The following is a 19,460-nucleotide window of genomic DNA, read 5'->3' on the forward strand; positions in this document are numbered from 1 at the left end:
TTCTTCTCCGTCACCTTACTTTAATATATCCGTTCAGAAAAACACATATTTTTATAAACTAAAGTATATCCTTATGCAGTTTTGAAGGTCAAAATTCACTTTCACATTGCTATGCAAATCAACTTCCGTCATGCCTGAATTGACTACACAGTCAATGGAGAGGTTGAAAAGCTTGGCGAAACAGGATCAGGAACACGTCGCTTGTATACATTCTTTTCACCACTTTTTGCATTTAGTGTCTTAGTCCATCAAAGAACAGTATCCTATGTTCACCGCATTCTTAGCAGGATCATGTGTGCGATTTAGGCTCAACATTTTGAACTATTGCTATATAGCACTTTTTATGGGCCGAAAATTAGAAAATTGTTTGCACTTTACGTTTAGAGACAGTCTGTTATCAACCGTGGCTAGTTGACTTAAACACTCAACACTCGGTTACAAAGAGCTAGTATCTCATAACCATTGCGGCAAAAAAGCCAAAGGGTTGCTAAATCGACGTCGTTTTGGGCAATTTTAAGGTTTCAAATATCAAATAGCTTTCTCGTACCGAGACTGCATCAATCACTGCACCACTCGGATAGTCAGTCAGTTTGAAGTACACTTAATATTTTAAGGAGCGGTTTTTGCCTATAAATAGACCCCGGGGGGGCACTCCCATACGGGTATGTGCCGCCCAACGGGGTCGTGATTTTGAAGCTCCTGATTTAGAACGGGGTATCCATTTCAGAGGCATTTTCTAGAACGGGGTATAAAAAATTGTGGATCGAGGCTTTATCTTCTGCTTAAAATTGTTGCTGATTATGAAGAAGCATTTATTTGATGTAATAAGTCGAACAAATAAAGAAATATCTTTTAAAAAACAGGGCTATTTCAATTTACAAACTTTCTAGAACGGAGTTTAAAAAATTGGTCCATTTCTAGAACGGGGTATCAGTTTTAGGGCGAATTCTAGAACGGGGTATAAAAAATTGGCCCATTTCTAGAACGGGGTATCAATTTTAGGGGAATTTTTTTTTAGAACAGGGTGCCAATTTGGAGTCACGGGCGGCACCGTATCCACCCAAAAACTACCCAAGTGCCCCCCCCCCCCCCCGCCCCGGGAAATAGACACCCGATTTATATGCTTGCATTGATGTAAATGATGTACTTACTATTGAGTACACAATAAATGCGTTGAAGTTTGAAGCAGTGGTGAAACAATTAACACGTCGTTTGTGTAGACTTATGGATTTTGCTGTCTTGTTAAGAAATTCGTTCTAACTAAGGAGAGTATGGATATAAGTTACTTCAGGTCCAACACCGCTCAAAATAGCATACCTCGTGAACATTGCGACAGGCCAAACTTTTTAAAAGTTTGTTTCCAAAAAAAACAGCTCACTTTATTCGTCACCGCGCGCCTGGGTAAGGTAACTACGGACACTTAACGCATGGTTGCCAAAAGATACTTTAATGTTCTTAAGGTATTGCTAGTCAAGGTCGCTAGTCCACGTCGTTTAAACAGTTTTAGAGAGCGATGCCCTAAGTCAAGCATTCCATTCCCCAATTGTCCGTTTTTGACTGCAAATAGACAGCCACACGATTTGTAGCTGACTTGATGTAAACTGAACTACTACTTACTGTTTACGACGAAGGCTCGGATTGCAAATTACTGTAGCATGGTATTTCAGGTGTTTATAAAGAGTTACTGCTTGAATGACTAAGGGAAAAATACCGCGTCAAAGACGCTTTCATTTTCTTTTCAATATGCCTCTGCGTGACGTCTGTTTTTGTTTTAGTGGTAATATCAAGCCCAAAAAGATGCGCAATTTAAATTGCACATTTCACGGCTCTAGTACCATTTGGTTTCGCTTGCAGCCTTCACAATTCATAGGTCATTGCCCAGGGATGGATAGCTCAGTGGAGTATTTTTTGTGGTTAGTTGCCTATTCCAGGCGTTTAGATGAGCGGAGAATGGCGCGAATAGAGAGCAGAGAGAAAATAACAAGCAGAATCAAAAGAGAAATGATTGAATCCATTGCACGACAACGTCCGTGTTTCTACTGTCAGGGTAGGCGACCTACTCAGCTCGTTGACAAACAGTTAATCATGTATTTCGTTTTTACTATTTTTAGCCTCCTTAATAATTGGACACAAATGCATCCATAAATATTTTGGTAGCCTACAGGTTGATGACGTATCTGAAAAAAAATAGTGTTGCGACAGGAATTTTTTGACAACCCTTTAATACATATATACTATAAAAGTTCACCAACACGAATCGTTTTTTCGTATAACAGTTATTTGAAAAAAAGTATTAAAATATATCAATAGCACAAGTGCAAACAAGGCATAACATAATTAGCTTTCACCGCACACCGTAGGCAGACGAGTGGAAACCTTTCTAAGAATTTCTTGAATTAAAATGAAATGGCTTTTATATTTTGCTTTTTAAATCAATTCTTTTTCAGGGGGAGGGGGAAGGGAGGGGAACGTGAATTACAACAAAGATCTGTCCTGCTTTCCACAACCGCTGCACTGGTCACGTTTGCTATATCTCGCTCCATATAAGAGAATCAAAGACTGTTGGATTCTGGATTCCACGATATGTATTCCGGACCCCAGGAACTGGATTCCAGTATCTGTCAGTGGTACTTGGTTCCAATCGTTAGGGGGATTCCGAATTCGTTGAGCTGTATTCCAGATTCCACTTAAGCCCAGGATTACGGATTACGGATTCCACAGGCAAAAATTTATCGGATTCCCCTACTTGGGGCGATATATGCATCACACTGCCGTAATTTAGTATAGAGCTAAGAAAGTTAAGTTTTCAATACCGCTTGGCTCCCGGAGGGTATTGTACTGTAGTGACCAGAGTGCTCGTTACAAATTTTCGAAAACACTCCTGAAGGATACATGAATCTCGTTATGAAGCAACAATAACTTGCACCGACAATTTTAAATCGCGATGGCCTTTTCAGTTGACTAACAGATGGCCTCGTTCATTTGTTTAGCTCCTTAACGTCAAGTAACCCCCAAAAGGTACTGCGACAACTCAAGCTGCTGTCGTTTTACATTTTAGTTATCTGAGAAGTACCGCTTCACAAGTTATACCCCAAATGATGTATGCAACAAGCGCTACAGTCATTTATGTAACGAAGGCCTCCTGGGGTTCGCTTACTTTTCCTGTCGACTGTTTCCACCTTCTTTTAAAACGCCCCGTTTCAAATAGCAGATAATTTATATGAAACAGGAGAGCCTCATACTGTTTTGCAATCCAAAAGTCATTTAGACATTACTATGCAAAACAACTACCGTTATGGCTGAATAATGCCGACACGCTCAATGGAAGTCAAATAAGCTTGGAGAAACAGGAACACATCGCATTTGGATGTTATCTTTTTCTTAAGTTTAGTCCCTTAGTCGATCTATGAACAGTACAGTTCGTAAGTTACCTAACGTCCACTGCATTCCAAGAAGGAGGATCATGTACATTTATGATGATTCAAGTTCAATATTTTCAATCATTGCTGCAGGCTAAAATTTATTTACACTTCGCGTTAAGAAACAGCCTGTTTTCAGCATCGCAGAAAGTTGACAAAAATGCTCAGCGCTTGGCTACAAACAGGAATTGTTCATTAACTATATCGATCCGAAAAAGGTTGCCAGTCAGCGAGGGGGAACGAGAGCCAGTATTAGCGGGGCACCGTCTGATACCGGGGGTTCAGAAAGAGTTTCTTTGTATTATGGGAGTGAGATGTATTTTCATTTACAACAATTTCGATAGATGTGCGACAGGACAATTTCAAATCCATCCAAGAAAATCATGATGACCAAGAACGGATGAAATTATATTTCTTTACGTTTCTTACTTTTTGTAAGATACTACCTGGTGTCCGCTATGACGAGAGTTAGAACAATAGAATTATGCTGTCGGGATCGAAAAAGAGTCTCTAAGTCCGTAAAAGTGAAAGTCCCTAATGGTAGAAATTTAGCTGCTGTCTGTATTTAGTGTCTGCGTGTCCGAAATAGCAAGGTGTCCGCAAAACGACCTTAAGTTTTTTTTTTAATAAAATGAATCATTTTATTTAAAATTACCTCTACATTTCGGCAAAGCTCCTTTAGTTACTTCTTTTCGAACTTCTGATCTCTTAAAAATATCAATCACAACAAATAAACTACATATTTTTTGTTGTTCAGTTACTGTGAAGTTAGAACGCTACAAAGACCTAAAGCGGGAAACTGGCGCATAAAATTTCTACGGCTTTTGATTGGACGAACGATTGATAAAAAAAAAATTGTCCTTCACGGTTCCCATTGGCCGAACTATTTTTCTCACATGCGAAAAAATCATTGTTTGCACCCCTGATTTTTTAGCTCTGCATAAGCATTTCCCGCATTCCCGTGTCAGTTTTCATACATGAATGTCGAAGTGTCTACTCACCTTTAATAAACCATGTTTCCATCAAAAAGCTTCATTAGCACAACCCACAATTCCTTCATTAGCTCTCATGGAAGGTTATCACTCTCGAAACATCAGTTTATGAATCTTTTTATGATGGCAAATTTACTGAATCAACTCAGCTGACGATATTTACGTTTCAATTCCCACTGCAGCAACACCACAGTTTCTTTTAATACTAGGAGTAATCTTAGGAGGAGATAGAGAGAGAGAGAATCTCTAGGAGCTTAGGAGATTGCGTTCGATACTTTTGTTAGGTATACAGGTAGCAGTTGAGGGGAAACGGTCATAATTAGACAATACACATATGTTGATAGAGTGCTAAAAGAATACAAGTTATAGGCAAAGGATTTGTGCAAGCACAAAGATCTCAACTTTATGAGCAAGAGTCAGTGAACTTTACGCAAATGTACAACCTGATGACGAAAAGACACTACAGACGGAGCTAGAGGTAATTTAATCGAGAGTTTAAATAGCTGTTAAATACTGCCTGGGGTGCATGCAAAATTAGTGCATTTCTCGAAAGCCCGATCCCGCAATCAAACACTGCAATCATTTTATCAAGGGAGATCCCCTCGGGATTTGCTTGCTTTCTTGGTCGAGCCCAATTTAAGGGGCCCTTGGTCCTTGATCACTATTCTTTAATATACCTCCTTCTAAATAGCAATAAACAGAATACATGCTTTTATGCAAACCAAAATTCAGTGGCACATTACTATGCGAAACAACCCCAGCAGGGGTACTCCGGATTTCAAGTGACAGGGATGATCGAAGGATTTTTTTTGGCTCTCAAATTTCCGATTTCAGGATTTTTTTGGGTAGGACAATTTTAGCAAGTCTTTTTTGGGGGTAGCTTGATTTAAGTACGGATTTTAATTTTGGGGGTTGAATTGGAAACAACTTGAAGATTCGTAATAGTTATATCATTTAATGCTTTCTGGAAATTTTTGTGGCTCGGAAATCTGGCATTGGATATTTTGGGGGTTGAATTTTGGTCCAGGGATTTTTTTCGGTTTTGTTTGAAGCCCTAGGGATTTTTTGGGGTTTTGATTTTTGCGCCCATTTGATAATTCTCGTCACTTTACTCGATTGGAAACGCTTGCTATGCAGGCTATGAAAACTAAGACGGTCCCTTTTGCGCCTGCCACCCAGGCTAGTCGGCGTTGAACATTACTATGCACGTCTTTAACTGTACTGACAGCAGTGTGATGCATATAGCCAACGTGACTTGTGCAGTGTGTCTTGGAAAGCAGGACGTATCCTCCGGGGGATGGGTATGTGCCGCTGGCCTCTCAGAGCCCCTACCCCATTATAGTCTATTTTGAGGCCAGATATAGACCCCATCTTAGTGACTTTTGGGCAAATGTAATTTTCGCGATCCCAATTTAGTCACTTCAGTTCTATTTATTTATCTACGACCTTATCAATCCTTTAAATAGGTATCCGAAAATGAATCAGACCATTTTTTAAAATTGAATTAAGAACCCTTTACTTTTCACCTACAGAACAAACAATCTTGTACGTTTGCTAAAGAGGAACTTTCTTACCCCAAAAATCCGAAAATGTGCGACCCCACTCTGATAACTCTATTGATAATGCGACCCCATTTTCGTCAATCCAGTCGTGAAAATGCGAGCCCACCCAGCGGTACATCCCCATTAGCCTCTTATAAGGAAGTTCCCTCCCCCCGGGACTTATCCATGTTGTAATTAATTCACCTCCTCTTCCCACCGCCCCTTCCCCTCATCATAAAATGATTTTCTTTCGATTCCGCTTAATTGTTATTTCTCTCTGCTCTCCACTCGCACCGTGCATTCTCCGCTTATCTGAACGTCTGGAACAGGATACTCAAATTATTCCGTGTGAGCTACCCACCCCTGGGCAATGACCTATATATGCCGGATTTTGAAGGCGGCAATCCAAACCAAATGGTACAAGAGCCGTGAAATATGTAATTAAATTACCCATTTTTTGGACCATTTTTTGGACCATTCGTAAGGAATGGTATTTACTACGCGTAGATACTTAATTTGAATACTTGATGCACATGATGAACTAACTGTTTGCCATTTCACTCAGATGGCAAGCTCATTACAGAGAGCTTCTGCTTGAACAACGAAGGGAAATACTGTGAAAACGAAAGCGAATAATTTACCGTGCCGTGGCGTGACCACCAAAAATGTTTTTCAGGCTTTCTTTTCGCAACTGCAAAACATAAGTAGATAACTGGGATGATGTTTCTTCATACAAATCTACAGTAAGCTGCACACATAACTTTGATGATCTTATATCAATGTTTTGGCTAAAAGACATAGCTCTTCCTAGCCTCAGATAGTCCCCTGATTGTGCGTGAGCGGTATTAGGAATTAGCCAATGAGATGAGCGTATGTTAAATGTTCTTGTTGACCCTGCAACACGTAGTCGTCGTCGCGCGTGATACCTGAGCACCCCCCAGATTGCCCAGAACCGAGAGCTTTCCAAATATTTTTCCACCGAAAACACATCGCAATACCCATGACGAGGGGAAGAGATAAGAGACTGACCTGACCTTAAGATATTTGGCGCTTTCATGGTGAATCCGTGCACGGTTCTTAGATGCGGGAGAGATTTGTGAGTCGAGACTGCACATAGTCACCTGTCTTGCTTCGCTTTATGTAGGAAAACAACGCTGAACAAACAACGAGCCGCAAAAACCTAATAAACTGGCCATGAATTGAGCCCGAGTCACACAGAAAAAGCAACAACAGGCCCAAGTTTACGTAAGTACAGTTCATTTCTATATTAATTTTTTACCAACTATATTGAATTTCTCACACAGTCTTAAAACCGTTCGTAATATGCAAAACAGAAATGAAACTCGCGGTAATTTATGTACCGAGTTTGGGGCGCCTATGTTTCAGGCTATTTCAAATCTCATTAACGGAAAAAATCAGTAGCAGAACTTCCAAAGAAAGGGTGGCGTGAGTTTGCCGGGCAAAGCTTAGAAGAATCTATATAGCCAACATTTTTTTGTATGTACTCGGTGGACATTCTAAAATTTCCAGAAAAAGTTACAATGAAAATGACATTTTTTTTGCGATAATTTTTTGTTTTGGGTAGTACCGGAGTCTAACTTGTTTGATCATCTTCTTCGTACGTAAGTGCGAGAAACATTTCAGAGTAGGAATAAATGAAAATTTCAGCTCCTATTCATAACCATTTGGGAACTGAAAACATGTGTTTGTATAAAGAGCGTTATAGAAATAACCATTTTAAAGATTGTTTAATCACGTGACCAAGTAATCTGAGTTTCGCATTCACCATTTTCACACCTTATTGTGCATTACAGTTGTTTCCAATTTCTAGTGAGTATTATAGTGGTCCCAAGAGAAATCGAAGACAATGGTTGTTGAGTGGGGGGGGGGGGGGGGGGGAGGAAGGGGGTTGGACAAACAAGGTTTATTATGGTCTGTATGAAAATGGTCAATTGATAGTTTTTAATTCCTGTTTTGTTTTACCATTTGCTATGCCTCGTGAATGGCGTTAACCGTCCTTTTTAGAAAATCACAAATGATTTGATTTAGAACCATGCCTTAATCTGCTTGAATCCGCGCTTTCTTTTGCAGTTGCGTTGTTATTTATACCTTCTTGTAACGTTTTGAGCGGTTATACTTTGTTTCAATCAATTTGGTGACAGTTTCCAAATTTAAAAATTTCGGGACAAATTATCTCCCGTTAAGCAATACAGTTTGCAGTAATTTGTTCAACGGTACTTTTAAGTCTTAAGTCAGGGGCACCCAACGAAGATTTTCTCCTAACATTAAAAACTTTTTTTAATGCTACCCAGAGTACTCTCTCTAGAAAGGCATTCTAAGAGGCGCTATAAAATTTGCATCTGTTCGATCGCCCTAGGGGAACTTGGGTCTTTTCAAAATTACAAGTGCTTTTATAAGTATTTTCCGGTTTCCCAGATATTTTAGATGAAATTTAACGTATTACGAAAGTGAGAATTGTTCTGATTCCTCTCCCTTTCACATTTTTGAATCCGAAACTTTTAGGTTTCCTTTTTGCTAACCTAGCCCAACCTGGAGTGTGAAATTTGAAATTCTAAAGTTTAGAAAATCGTAGGGGATTTATTAGATAAGCTTCGAAAATTGTACCTGAAAGAAACGGTCATCTAGAAATTTTTAGCCGTCCTCGAGCTATGCAAAATTCCCCGAACAGATATTTTACGGTTAACAGTCTTTGGGTGGCCCTATTAAGTGCCTCTAAGTAACAAAGGTCGGGTTTGTACGGAGACTGGTCTAGTAATCGGTCGGTATGAGTCGGTTTTCTGTAAACAGTAGTTTTTAGTTTGTTGTTGTCGCGAGTGACCAAGCTGTGTAGAAAAGGTATCTTATCATTTTCTTCGATCTCCTTGGTGAACTGTATGTCCTTGTTCTGTCTGTTAAGGTGTTCGTGAAAATCGTCGATTCCGTCTTTGTGTACGGCGGTGAATGTGTCGTCAACGTAACGTAACTAAAGAGGTACAGTTCGCGTGTAGGTAGCTTGGGCTTGTTCCTCGATGTTTTGCATGACAATTTCTGCTACAACAACATAAACAGGAGAGCCCATAGCTGTACCGTGTAACCCAGTGTTTGTAGTGTTTGCCGTTGTACTGAAAGTACGTCGAAGTCAAACAGAGGTTGAGTAGGTCCATAATGTCGTCTGTAGGTAGTGGTAGTTCAACAGTAAAGTTCTTAATAGCGTTCTCAGTACAGTCTAGAGTCAGTTGAAGTGGAATACTGGTGGACAGCGATTTGACGTCAAAGGACACTAGTTTGTGGTCGTCCGGTATCTGTATTGTCTTAATGGCGTCTTACATTGGTGAAACCGGCAGAAACCTAAGCACGCGACTGACCGAACACAAACGAGCGACGAAGAATGGTGACGTCAACAATTACATTGCTGAGCACCATTTAAAGACGAAACGTCAAATTGACTGGGACTCTGCGACATGTATAACGTATTCTACGGACTACTATCAACGTCTTACTTTAGAAAGCTGGTTTACGAACTTAGAACAAACGCCACTGAATCGTAGCCAACAGTTACCAGCGCCGTACAAACGACTTATTGACGAGATCAAGCAAAACTAACTACGAGAGAATGACAATTTGACTAACAATAGACGACTGTTAAACTGTGACAATAGACGGATCGAAACGCACCAATTACTGATTACGAGTCTTCATAGCCAACAACATCAAGGCTTAACTGACAGACGACCAATAACATCGCGACGTAATTGACCAATCAGATCAATAACCAGAGTATAATACCATCAACTGACGTGATACAACTCACTTTGACTCCGAAGATGACTACCGCACAAGTTGTCGAAACGTCAGTCACTGTCAACAACAACAGTCCTATTCAGGACTACGCTCACCCGGACGATCAAACTCAACCTACTTTTGAAATGACTCCTGGGTTCAAATCTTTCACAACTTTAGGATATCATCCACAGATTTAAAAGTTTGAACCACCTTGTAAAGTACATGTATAATAAACAGCACCGTGGGAAAGTACTGCTTGTAAGCTTTCATTTGAGTGCCATAGGATTTTATCCAAAGACTCTAAAGTTAGACTGAACCACCTTGTACAGCGAAATAAACGCCCCACAGGATAGTTCTGCTCAGTAGCTTTCATTTGAATGGTCATACCATAGGATTTCATCCACAGACTCTAAAGTTAGAACCACCATGTACAGCATAATACAATGTAAACAATACCACAGGAAATTACTGCTCAGTAGCTTTCATCTCAGTAGTCACACGTAAAAATTTCATCGACACATTCAAAAGTTATAAACCTCTGTGGATTTCATTGGTACAGCGAAACCATAAGTAACACAATAGATACAATGTGGTCTACAAACAAATACTTTAGGATTGTCTGTTGCTGCAGAATGGGCAAATGAATAAGCCCTAAGGTTACTTACCATTAAACATAAATCATGCAGTTGTAAAATCTTGTGCATAGAAATAAGACTATAAATTTGGCATTTGGAGAACGATCCGCCACAAAGTATTTCTTAATCAACTGGACAGGCTAAAAAGAATAAAAAATTGCATCGCTACAAATCACAGCCTATAATTGTTTTCTGAGGTTTCAACGGAATGGCACAAACCATTTGATTTTCGCAACAGAATTTCCGGTTTTCTTATGTATAAAACTGTATGTACCCCAAATGTTTTCCAGGAAACCAGATATGATGGAACTCAAAATTCTCGCAAGCCCATACCTTAAATGAGAACAGACCAACAACTAAGCCCTTCGAGTAGCAGTAGTAGCAGTAGTGGTCTGTTATCTTTTATCTTTCTCTTCTCATGTTGTTTCTGTAAATTGCAGGCTTATGGAACAAGTATTTTTGAAAAGGCGTTAAATAAGAGGATGTATTTTCCAACTGTACTATGAAGCATTTAGTAATGTTAATGTCGTCTGCCTTTTGGCTTCGCTTTTCCACAGGGATCTGTGCATGACCATATAAAACAACATGGAGCCCTCAATGAGAGCTTAACAAGAAAGTATACAAGACAAATTCTTGAAGGAGAGTCTGTTTTACACACAGCTCTTATAGTACACAGAGACATTAAAGGTAAAACATTATTATGGTTTGCTTTTAAATAACCGTTACCAAGGGTATTTTGGCAATTGGAACCAGTGGCCGTTGCTGTCGTCGTTAGAGAGAGGTCAAACCAGGGGTGAATGTATAGACTTTCCACCGAGACAAAAATGAGTAGCCGTTGAGGAGAGCTGGCCTTTAGTACAGAGTAGACGTAGACTGAAAAATTCAGATAATATGTGATTTAAGGAATATGCCCATTTCTTATGGTTGTCATACTTTTCATCTTTGAAGGAGCAAACATACTCAGAGATCTTCGTGGCAATGTAAAACTGGCAGACTTTGGAGCTTCGAAAAGACTACAGGTAAAATCGAAAGTTTTGATGGGCTGTTTTGTATTTGTGTTACTTTTGGCGCGTTACCCAGTCAACGAAACTTGAAACTCAAGTAAAAACAGAACTCCTTCTGTGTGAGCAACGAGGATTACAGTCAACTCTTACTGAGACGGACACCTTGGGGACCAGCAGTGTGTGTCCGTCTTAGAGAGATGGCCGTCTTATAGAGAATCAAATAAAGGGAGTAAAGAAAGGCAGGGACCAACTCTGAGTGTCCGTTTTACAGAGGTGTCCGTCTTATAGAGGTGTCCGTGAAGAGAGAGTAGACTCTATAGCCGATTTAGTGTCGGCAAGTATGTGCAGTAATTTCATCTACACGTTTACACCCCAGGTTTTATTCCGCAAACTCAAAGATTAGAATGATCAAGTATATTAAGTATATGTTTGTTATGTAAATGATCACATTTATGTTGTATTCTTCTGTACATCCATGGGGTCTTAAACCGTCTTGGGCAGCACTTGCACTGCTTACTAGTAATTGTTTTAGCATTTTACAAAATGGGATTAAAAATGCTTAAACTATTCATCCAGTGAGGTGCAACCTTTTTCATGTACATTAGCGTCCCAGAATTTATGGGGGAAAAAAACGCACTAACGTTTAAACGTTAAAGATGGAAATGACGGAAATGTAATGTTTGTGGGCTCCATAACTGGGCTTTAAAATGACTTGGCTATACAAAACACTGCCTTAGTAAGGACTTTTGTTCCTTTTCTCTGCAGACAATTCGTAGTAAAACAGGGTTCCGATCTGTTCATGGAACACCTTACTGGATGGCACCAGAGGTCATTAATGGTGAGGGGTATGGAAGGAAGGCGGATATATGGTAAGTTCAGTTTTGGTCACACTTTTTATACATCCATAACCAGCTTGTAGAGCGTAAAGAAACACGAAGGAATTCGCGTAGTAATTCAGTTTCATTTGAATAGTTACACACAAGGATTTTGTCCACAGAATCAAGAGTTAGGACCACCTTGTACAGCATAATGGACTGTACCATAGGAAAGTACTGCTCAGTAGCTTTTATTTGAATGGTCACACTTAAGGATTTCATCCAGACTCAAAAGTTAGAACTACCTTGTACAGCATAATAAACAGTACCATAGGAAAGTACTGCTCAGTAGCCTTCATTTGAATGGTCCCACTTTAGGATTTCATCCAGACTCAAAAGTTAGAATTACCTTGTACAGCATAATAAACAGTACCATAGGAAAGTACTGCTCAGTAGCTTTCACGTGAATGGCCACACTGACTTTAAAGTTAACAGCCACCTCGCTATTGAATGTGACAGAACTAAAAACTAGAACCACCTTGTACAGCATAACAATGAAAGTACTTTTGAGAAGCTTTTACAAAAATGCTTACAGTACTTTTCTCGTTCAGTTAGACAGAATTAGACCCACCATATTGACATGTAGCAAAGCAAATTACTCCTGGCGTTGAAATTTGAAGCTACCTGGTAATTACTTTTCCTTTAAAAGAATTAAAAATTTTGTTTTGTCTCTTTCCCCCGAAGGAGTCTTGGCTGCACTGTTGTGGAGATGTTGACCACCAAACCCCCGTGGTCAGAATTTGAGCCAATGGCGGCGCTGTTTAAGATTGCAACGCAGCTCACAGAGCCCGCATGACCGATTGATTTATCAGAAGATGCTAGGGAGTTTATTAAATCAACTCTTATCAAGTACGTTTTTGTACTAACGAGTTACAAAAGGCATTGCCAGTTATGAATGGCACGGCCAAGTTTTGTGTGGTCGACAACGAACAAAACTAAGCCGTTAAGATGCTCTTAAATTACGAGTACAATTTATAATGGTAAAAGGACTCAGTGGAGTCCAATTCGGTCTGTAATCACACCGGGCGGGAGTCCTTCATGACGAGTATGATTACAGAGCGAATTTGACGACACGAAGTTCTGTTACCAACTATATAAAAATTTGTGAAATTTTTAGCTTTTTTAAAATTAAAACACAAGTTTTTTTATTCCGAGAATTTTTGCTAGCAATGAAAAAAAAAAACAATCAAGTGCGCGTGTGCAATGGCGTGTACTGTCCAATTACTTAGCGAAAGGGAAAATTATGGAAGTTTGTCAACGTGCCTCCCAAGTTAACCCCATAAGTATCGTTATGATTATAGCAGTAAAAGTTAGCAGTAAAAGTAAAGAAAGTTTTCTTTTTCAAAATCAACGTAATGCTACACCAGTAACACTTAATTATAGACAGGAATTTTTCTGGATATTTTAAAAATTTCTGCGCTGCACTTGGAAACTTTAAGGTTTGTAAATAGCACAGTTATGCAGTGGCATTCAACTATTAATAGTCCATTTTATAGTTGTGCGCTTAGTGTCCTGGGCCTAGTTGCTCGAAGCATGGTTAGCGTTAACCAGCGTTTAATACCTTGACAACGTATTGGTTTTGATACTGCTTAACCAATGGTTAAAGCTAACCATGCTTTGAGCAACTCAGCCCTGGTCCTTAAATAGAAGCGAGGCTGAGGATACCTTTTTTGTTGCAAACCTTCCCATTTTCTCATCTGTTAATGAACATCTTCTTGGGCTTGTTAGCGCCACGATTTACTCAAGTCAGGGTTTCATACGGAGTCTTGGAAAGGTCTTGAGATATATCCAGCAATTTTTCTGACCGGGAAAAGGTCTGGAAAGCATGGTAAAAAGTCAGTAACATAACAAGATCACCTCCAGGACACTAAGCATACAACTGTATAATGACTTGTTTCATAAACGGCATTTGACACAGGCTGGTGTAGTGTTGGTGTAATTGATGTCCGTGTAAGAAAGAGTATAAAGGAATTCCTTTAACAATGGGGTGGACTTAATAGGATGGAGAATGTAGTTAAGTTACGTAGGAGGCCATCGTGTGCTTAAATTGCGTGTTCATCTCCGTTTTCGTAGGAACTCAAGACAGAGGCCCTCGGCGGACGAGCTTCTTAGTTACCACTTCGTTCAAAACTCAGCTGTGACGACGTGTTTATGACATTAAGGAAACAGTGTTGCTGACAGGCAAGAGAGAGATGTGTACTTATTCCCGTCAGTTGAATACAGACAGGGTAGATCATGCGCTGTAATCAATCCCTGACGCAAACAGCCAAGAAGTTCTATCATCGTTATTAGAGACAGTCAAGAAGTGAGAAATCACGGACACTCAGTCGTTTCTACGAGTTCTTGACAGTCAGTCGGTCCTTTGGACACTTAGCACTGCGAGGCATAGATACCAATTTTAGCGCAGATAAAAAGCTTTTGTGGGAGAAAACATCAACATCTATGAAATGAATCATTTCTTGGCAATATTATCAGAGAAGTGGACTGAAAGACGTCACCACAGCCAACAGGATTAGCTCCATTGAAGTAATCCATATCCACTGAAAACAGAAAAGTTGGAGCAACGAATAAGCGCTGAGGGGTAGCAGAATATAGAGAATAAAGAGTAAGTCAGGTGATAACTTTATTGAAGGTACATTGAGACAGTTAACCTGCAGAGGTATTCCTATTTCGGGTGATTCTTATACATGAGGTTAGCTGGTAAGTTATTTTAAATTACATATGAGGGAGGTTTTTAATTAATTTCGGTAAAATCCATCTTGCCAACAAGAGTCTTTCTTTCATGTGCTCGATTTGGAGCGCTCGTGAATCGAGTTAGATCTTTGTTGAACACGCGCTGAATGTTGCTAGGATACAGTTTCGAAACCCAGGCCTAATAGCCATGCGCTGGCATAGCGGGCTCAGTTGTGACCATCGGTTTATCATTAAAAGGGATGTTTGTACTCGAAAACCAGTTTGACGAGAGAAAACAAGATTGACAAGTCCAGAAGTGAGGACTGCGGTGACTTCAAAGGCGGTTCAGGCATAGCCTCCATTTCTCCCTTGCTCGATCAAGAAGAGGACAAAAGGAAGGCTCTGGTCGCAGAGTGTGTAATATATCACACTGGAGTCAAAAAGTCAAGACTTGTTTTTTTACACCTCAGCGCTGATTGGCTGATGAATTGGCCAATCTTTTTAGCTAATCATGTCTTAGCAATTCAACTCTAAACTCAACGCGGTACTTCGAGTGCTTAGTTGAAAATCACTGCCCATAAGTTTTGATTGTAGAGTAGCCATATATTAAAATATATTAAGATATTGTTGGTCATGTTTAATTAATAGTTTAAAGTTAAAAAGAAATTAAAACCGCGCTGTTATGAATGATAATTTTCCAAAAGTGTAAACTGCAAGTGAACTTTTGACATAGCACAAGGTAAAATTTCATGATTCTTAAATGGCAATCTACTTGTAATAATGAAAGGACATCAAATTGTCATCTAAAAATAGATACAATGTAATGAGTCGCGATGAAAAAACAAATGAATTAATAACGACTCGGAATGTAGAATTTACGTGTAAAAAAGAACGAAAGACTTGACTTTGAAAGATCTCGTGAATTTGCAAGCTATCGTCCGCATTAAAACCTGTTGTCGTGTTTCAGCGAACTTTGTACGCAACTTTGCGTTTCTTTGTATTTGTTGTAATTTCCGATTAAGTATTCTTGGGTTTCTCGAGAACGCTAGTCATGCATTCGTAAAAATCCGGCCAATACTGCTTTCTACGTTTTACGAGACAAGAAATGAAACAAGATAGCTGATGGGGAATATATACGTAAGTTCAAAATTTACATTTATATCTCATTACAGAGAGCACGTCAAAATTTCCCAGTTAAGTACCTGTGAAAAAAAAAAGTACAAAACATATATAACGTAAATGAACTCATAAACGCCCCAACAAAACTAATATGCTTCATCTCGGCGAAAATATCAGGAGAGTTTAGAGACAACGGAATATCCTCTTCATCAATTGATACATCTAGGCCGTCTAGAGATCTATATCGCTCTTTGAAATCCGAGCATTAATGTCAGAATCCTCGCTCATTGTTATTGTGTTGTCATCGTTAGTCTATCCGTACTTTAAACTTGACGTCGAACAAGATGAAATGCCCCAAGCCTTGTTAATCAAGCAAGAAAGTGAATGATTTTGCTGTTTTTTTTGCTAATTCCTAGTGTTTTGGACTAGTTCTCTCGTCTATTAGACAGTGAGCGTTTATTAGAGAGGGGCGTCTAATAAAATTTTAACCATGTGGAGGGGGTGTTTATTAGATAAGAGGCGTTTATTTGGAAGTAGGCGTTTATTAGGTCATTTACGGTATATACTAACAGAAAATTTCGCAATTTATTCACGGGGAAGTTCGACTCTGGTTAGTTGCGAATTTTTTAATTGGCCTGGCTTTATAGAGTGAGATAACTGCAAATTTCCATTTGTCTAATCACCGCGACTGACGTAGTTGGAGATTTCTGGGAAACTGCCCAACCTACCCCTCCCCTGGGTCAAAGTTAACACGAACTCCTCACTTAGTGCAAAATGCTGGCTTAAGGGAGGGGTAGGTAGGCAGTTTCCTAGAAACCTAAGTCGTTTTTTCTTGGGAAAATGACAAACTTTTTGTTCATGTTTTTGTTGTTGTTATTTTTATTTACTTTAGTGCTGTAGAGGCAGAGACGCTCGTTTGTAAATATAGCAACTATTGACTATGTAAAAATACTAAAAACCGGCCCAGTACTTGCACTGAAATTTTATTTACCGAAGATCTTTTTTGTATTATAGGAAAAAATTCTTTGCGAAGGCACGTTAATAACCGAAACAGTACAAAAAATATATTGGATACTATGTAAATACTTGATCAACCTAAGTAAATCTATTTGGTTTATTTCAATATATTCCTTTTTTATGTACGATTTTTTGAATGGAAAGCTCGCTTTGAAGCGTTGCATGTATTGAGCAAAACTGTATATTGTAAAATATATTTGTAGATAAATTTATTGTATAGATAAGGTTATATTTTAAAGAAATAAAATATGAATCTCTATGACCTATTATAAAGGGTTTTTCCAATTAAAAATTTAAATATTTGCGGTCCAATTTATCACTTTCTATCACAAATAAATATGACCATTCTAAGGCACATGTTTTTCCGGTCGTCAGTGTTATAAAACCGACTCGATTTTTCCGTCAAATAGTTGAGATCGAGTGGTTACCGTGGTGGCCATTTTGTTGTAAATGCACCATTTGAAATGTTTGCGATCCAATTTATCACTGGTTATCACCAATAAATATGACTATTCTAAGGCACCTGTTTTTCCGGTCGTCAGTGTTATAAAACCGACTCGATTTTTCCGTAAGATCGTTGAGATCGAGTGGTTACCGTGGAGGCCATTTTGTTGTAAATGCACCAGTCAAGGCTGGGAAAGACTAAATCAACTTGCCTATAGTCGGCTCTGTGCTGCGTCTTTTCAGACGGACACCTCTGCGTAAAACCGACAGCTGGAATTTGTCCCTTCCTTTCTTTAATGTGGCTAAATATCATTTAGGCAAAGTTAAACTCGAGCGAGTTGGCCAGCGGTCTTCTCCCACTTCAGTATGTGACCTACAGGGCGGCCCGCAGGGATTTGCAGGGCTCCTTGTGTGCTCTTTTGCTAGTGTTTCTTTGCATTGTAGCTTTGCTTGCTGATCGTAGCGGATCAATTTTTGCCTTCTTGCGAATCATTGCGGATTCTTGCTCCCTCTCCTCCATCCCCGCCTCGTGGTTTTGTAAGTATTTTCTCAGGTAAGTATTCTCTTAGGTAAGTATCTCCACTTAATTGATTCAGTGTGACAGTTCCGGTTAGTGGCCGTTCTTGGGGTGGTTCCCGCTTCCATGGTTGCCATGGATACCTCCTCTCTGCTTATTGCATTTGGCCCCCCACTGACCTTTAAGGCACCTGCTCCCAAGCTCATCATTAGCGATGAGTTTAAATCCCTTTATTTGACTCTTTGTAACACGCGCATCACTCTTAGACAGCGGACCCTTGGTCATAAAATAAACTCGAACCAGTGCGAAGCTGTTCAAAGTGACGCTACTGTAAACCAAAGACGTCACTCCAAATGACCCTAATCTTAGTGAATATTTATTAAAAACTTGAACATTTAGCCCAGTAATGTAGAAACTACACAGTAGTAATATAAAATACGTTATAATTTAACACTAAAAAACTACGCTGGGAACCAAAAACTCGCATTTTAGCCTAAAAGTGCTTTCAGGGTAGCTTATTTCATCATTTCGTTGTTATGGCGACCGTCTTTCACCTCATTTGGGATCCACCCTTCCCATTAAACGCAGCGTTAATAGAGTGGAATGGTTATGAAGCCCGTTAATCCTTTGTTGATATGTTTTTGTGGACCTGACCGGGCATAACGTTCAATAGCATTCCATCATTTTGATGTTATTGAGCGATTGAAACGTTGCATTAATTTATGCAGTCAAAATTTGTGAACAGAAAACAAAGGATTGTGCACTGCCGGGAGCTACCAACATAAATTGTAGTACCGTTGTTTTTATCTCTGATGTTTATTCTTCTAGATAGAAGCTCCTTGATTCTAAATTCATAATTGATTTTTTAATTAGTGGAACTCTTTTCACTTGTCACTTCCCTGATTTCGCACCCCTTTACAGACTTTCATAACCAGTCTCTTCCACTATGTTTTAACATAACTGGCGCACAGTGATAACTCACAGCTGATTATTATTCACTGTTTATTAATACAAACATATTACATAACACCAAAATCAGTTAGCACTTTGGGCTTAAGCTGGTGAACATTTTTTTCGTCTTGAGATTACTTCAAAATCTCTCGGATCAACCTGTTAATAAGAGGAAAAAGGTAAAGTTGTGTAAACAAAAAAAAAACTCTTTCGGTTCACTGAGACGAAGGGCTATACCGCTTTTAACGCTGGCTAATTCATAGTGTAAACTGCTGAGTTGGCAATGCCGCAGCTTTACAAAATTCTATTTGATTTTTGGACTCTGCGTTAAGTATGGCCAGTTCAAAAATAGCATTAAGGCGTTTAGAAAGACGAAGTGATATCGAACTTTGCTGCCGTTGAGCATGAGCGAGTCGTGACCATGTTCCTTCTAAGTACCTTAACGTAAAGTAGTATTTTTGAATAATTTTGACGTATCATCCTCCGAGCA

At 39.3% G+C, this 19,460-nt stretch overlaps 2 protein-coding genes across 2 annotated transcripts in view; one reads left to right on the plus strand and one right to left on the minus strand.

The window, feature by feature from the left end:
- The window catches only part of LOC140924385 (uncharacterized), a 158,870-nt gene that overhangs the window by 21,546 nt on the left and 117,864 nt on the right, over positions 1-19,460 (minus strand). The window lies entirely within an intron of this gene.
- LOC140924940 (mitogen-activated protein kinase kinase kinase 3-like) lies at positions 5,614-13,096 on the plus strand. Its single transcript, XM_073374920.1, has 5 exons — positions 5,614-5,712; positions 10,928-11,057; positions 11,319-11,389; positions 12,140-12,243; positions 12,934-13,096. The coding sequence occupies exons 1-5, from the start codon at positions 5,614-5,616 to the stop codon at positions 13,043-13,045; spliced, it is 516 nt and encodes a 171-aa protein (XP_073231021.1). The 3' UTR covers positions 13,046-13,096.

The sequence above is a fragment of the Porites lutea genome, chromosome 14 (assembly GCF_958299795.1).
Source record: "Porites lutea chromosome 14, jaPorLute2.1, whole genome shotgun sequence".
Classification (NCBI taxonomy): domain Eukaryota; kingdom Metazoa; phylum Cnidaria; class Anthozoa; order Scleractinia; family Poritidae; genus Porites; species Porites lutea.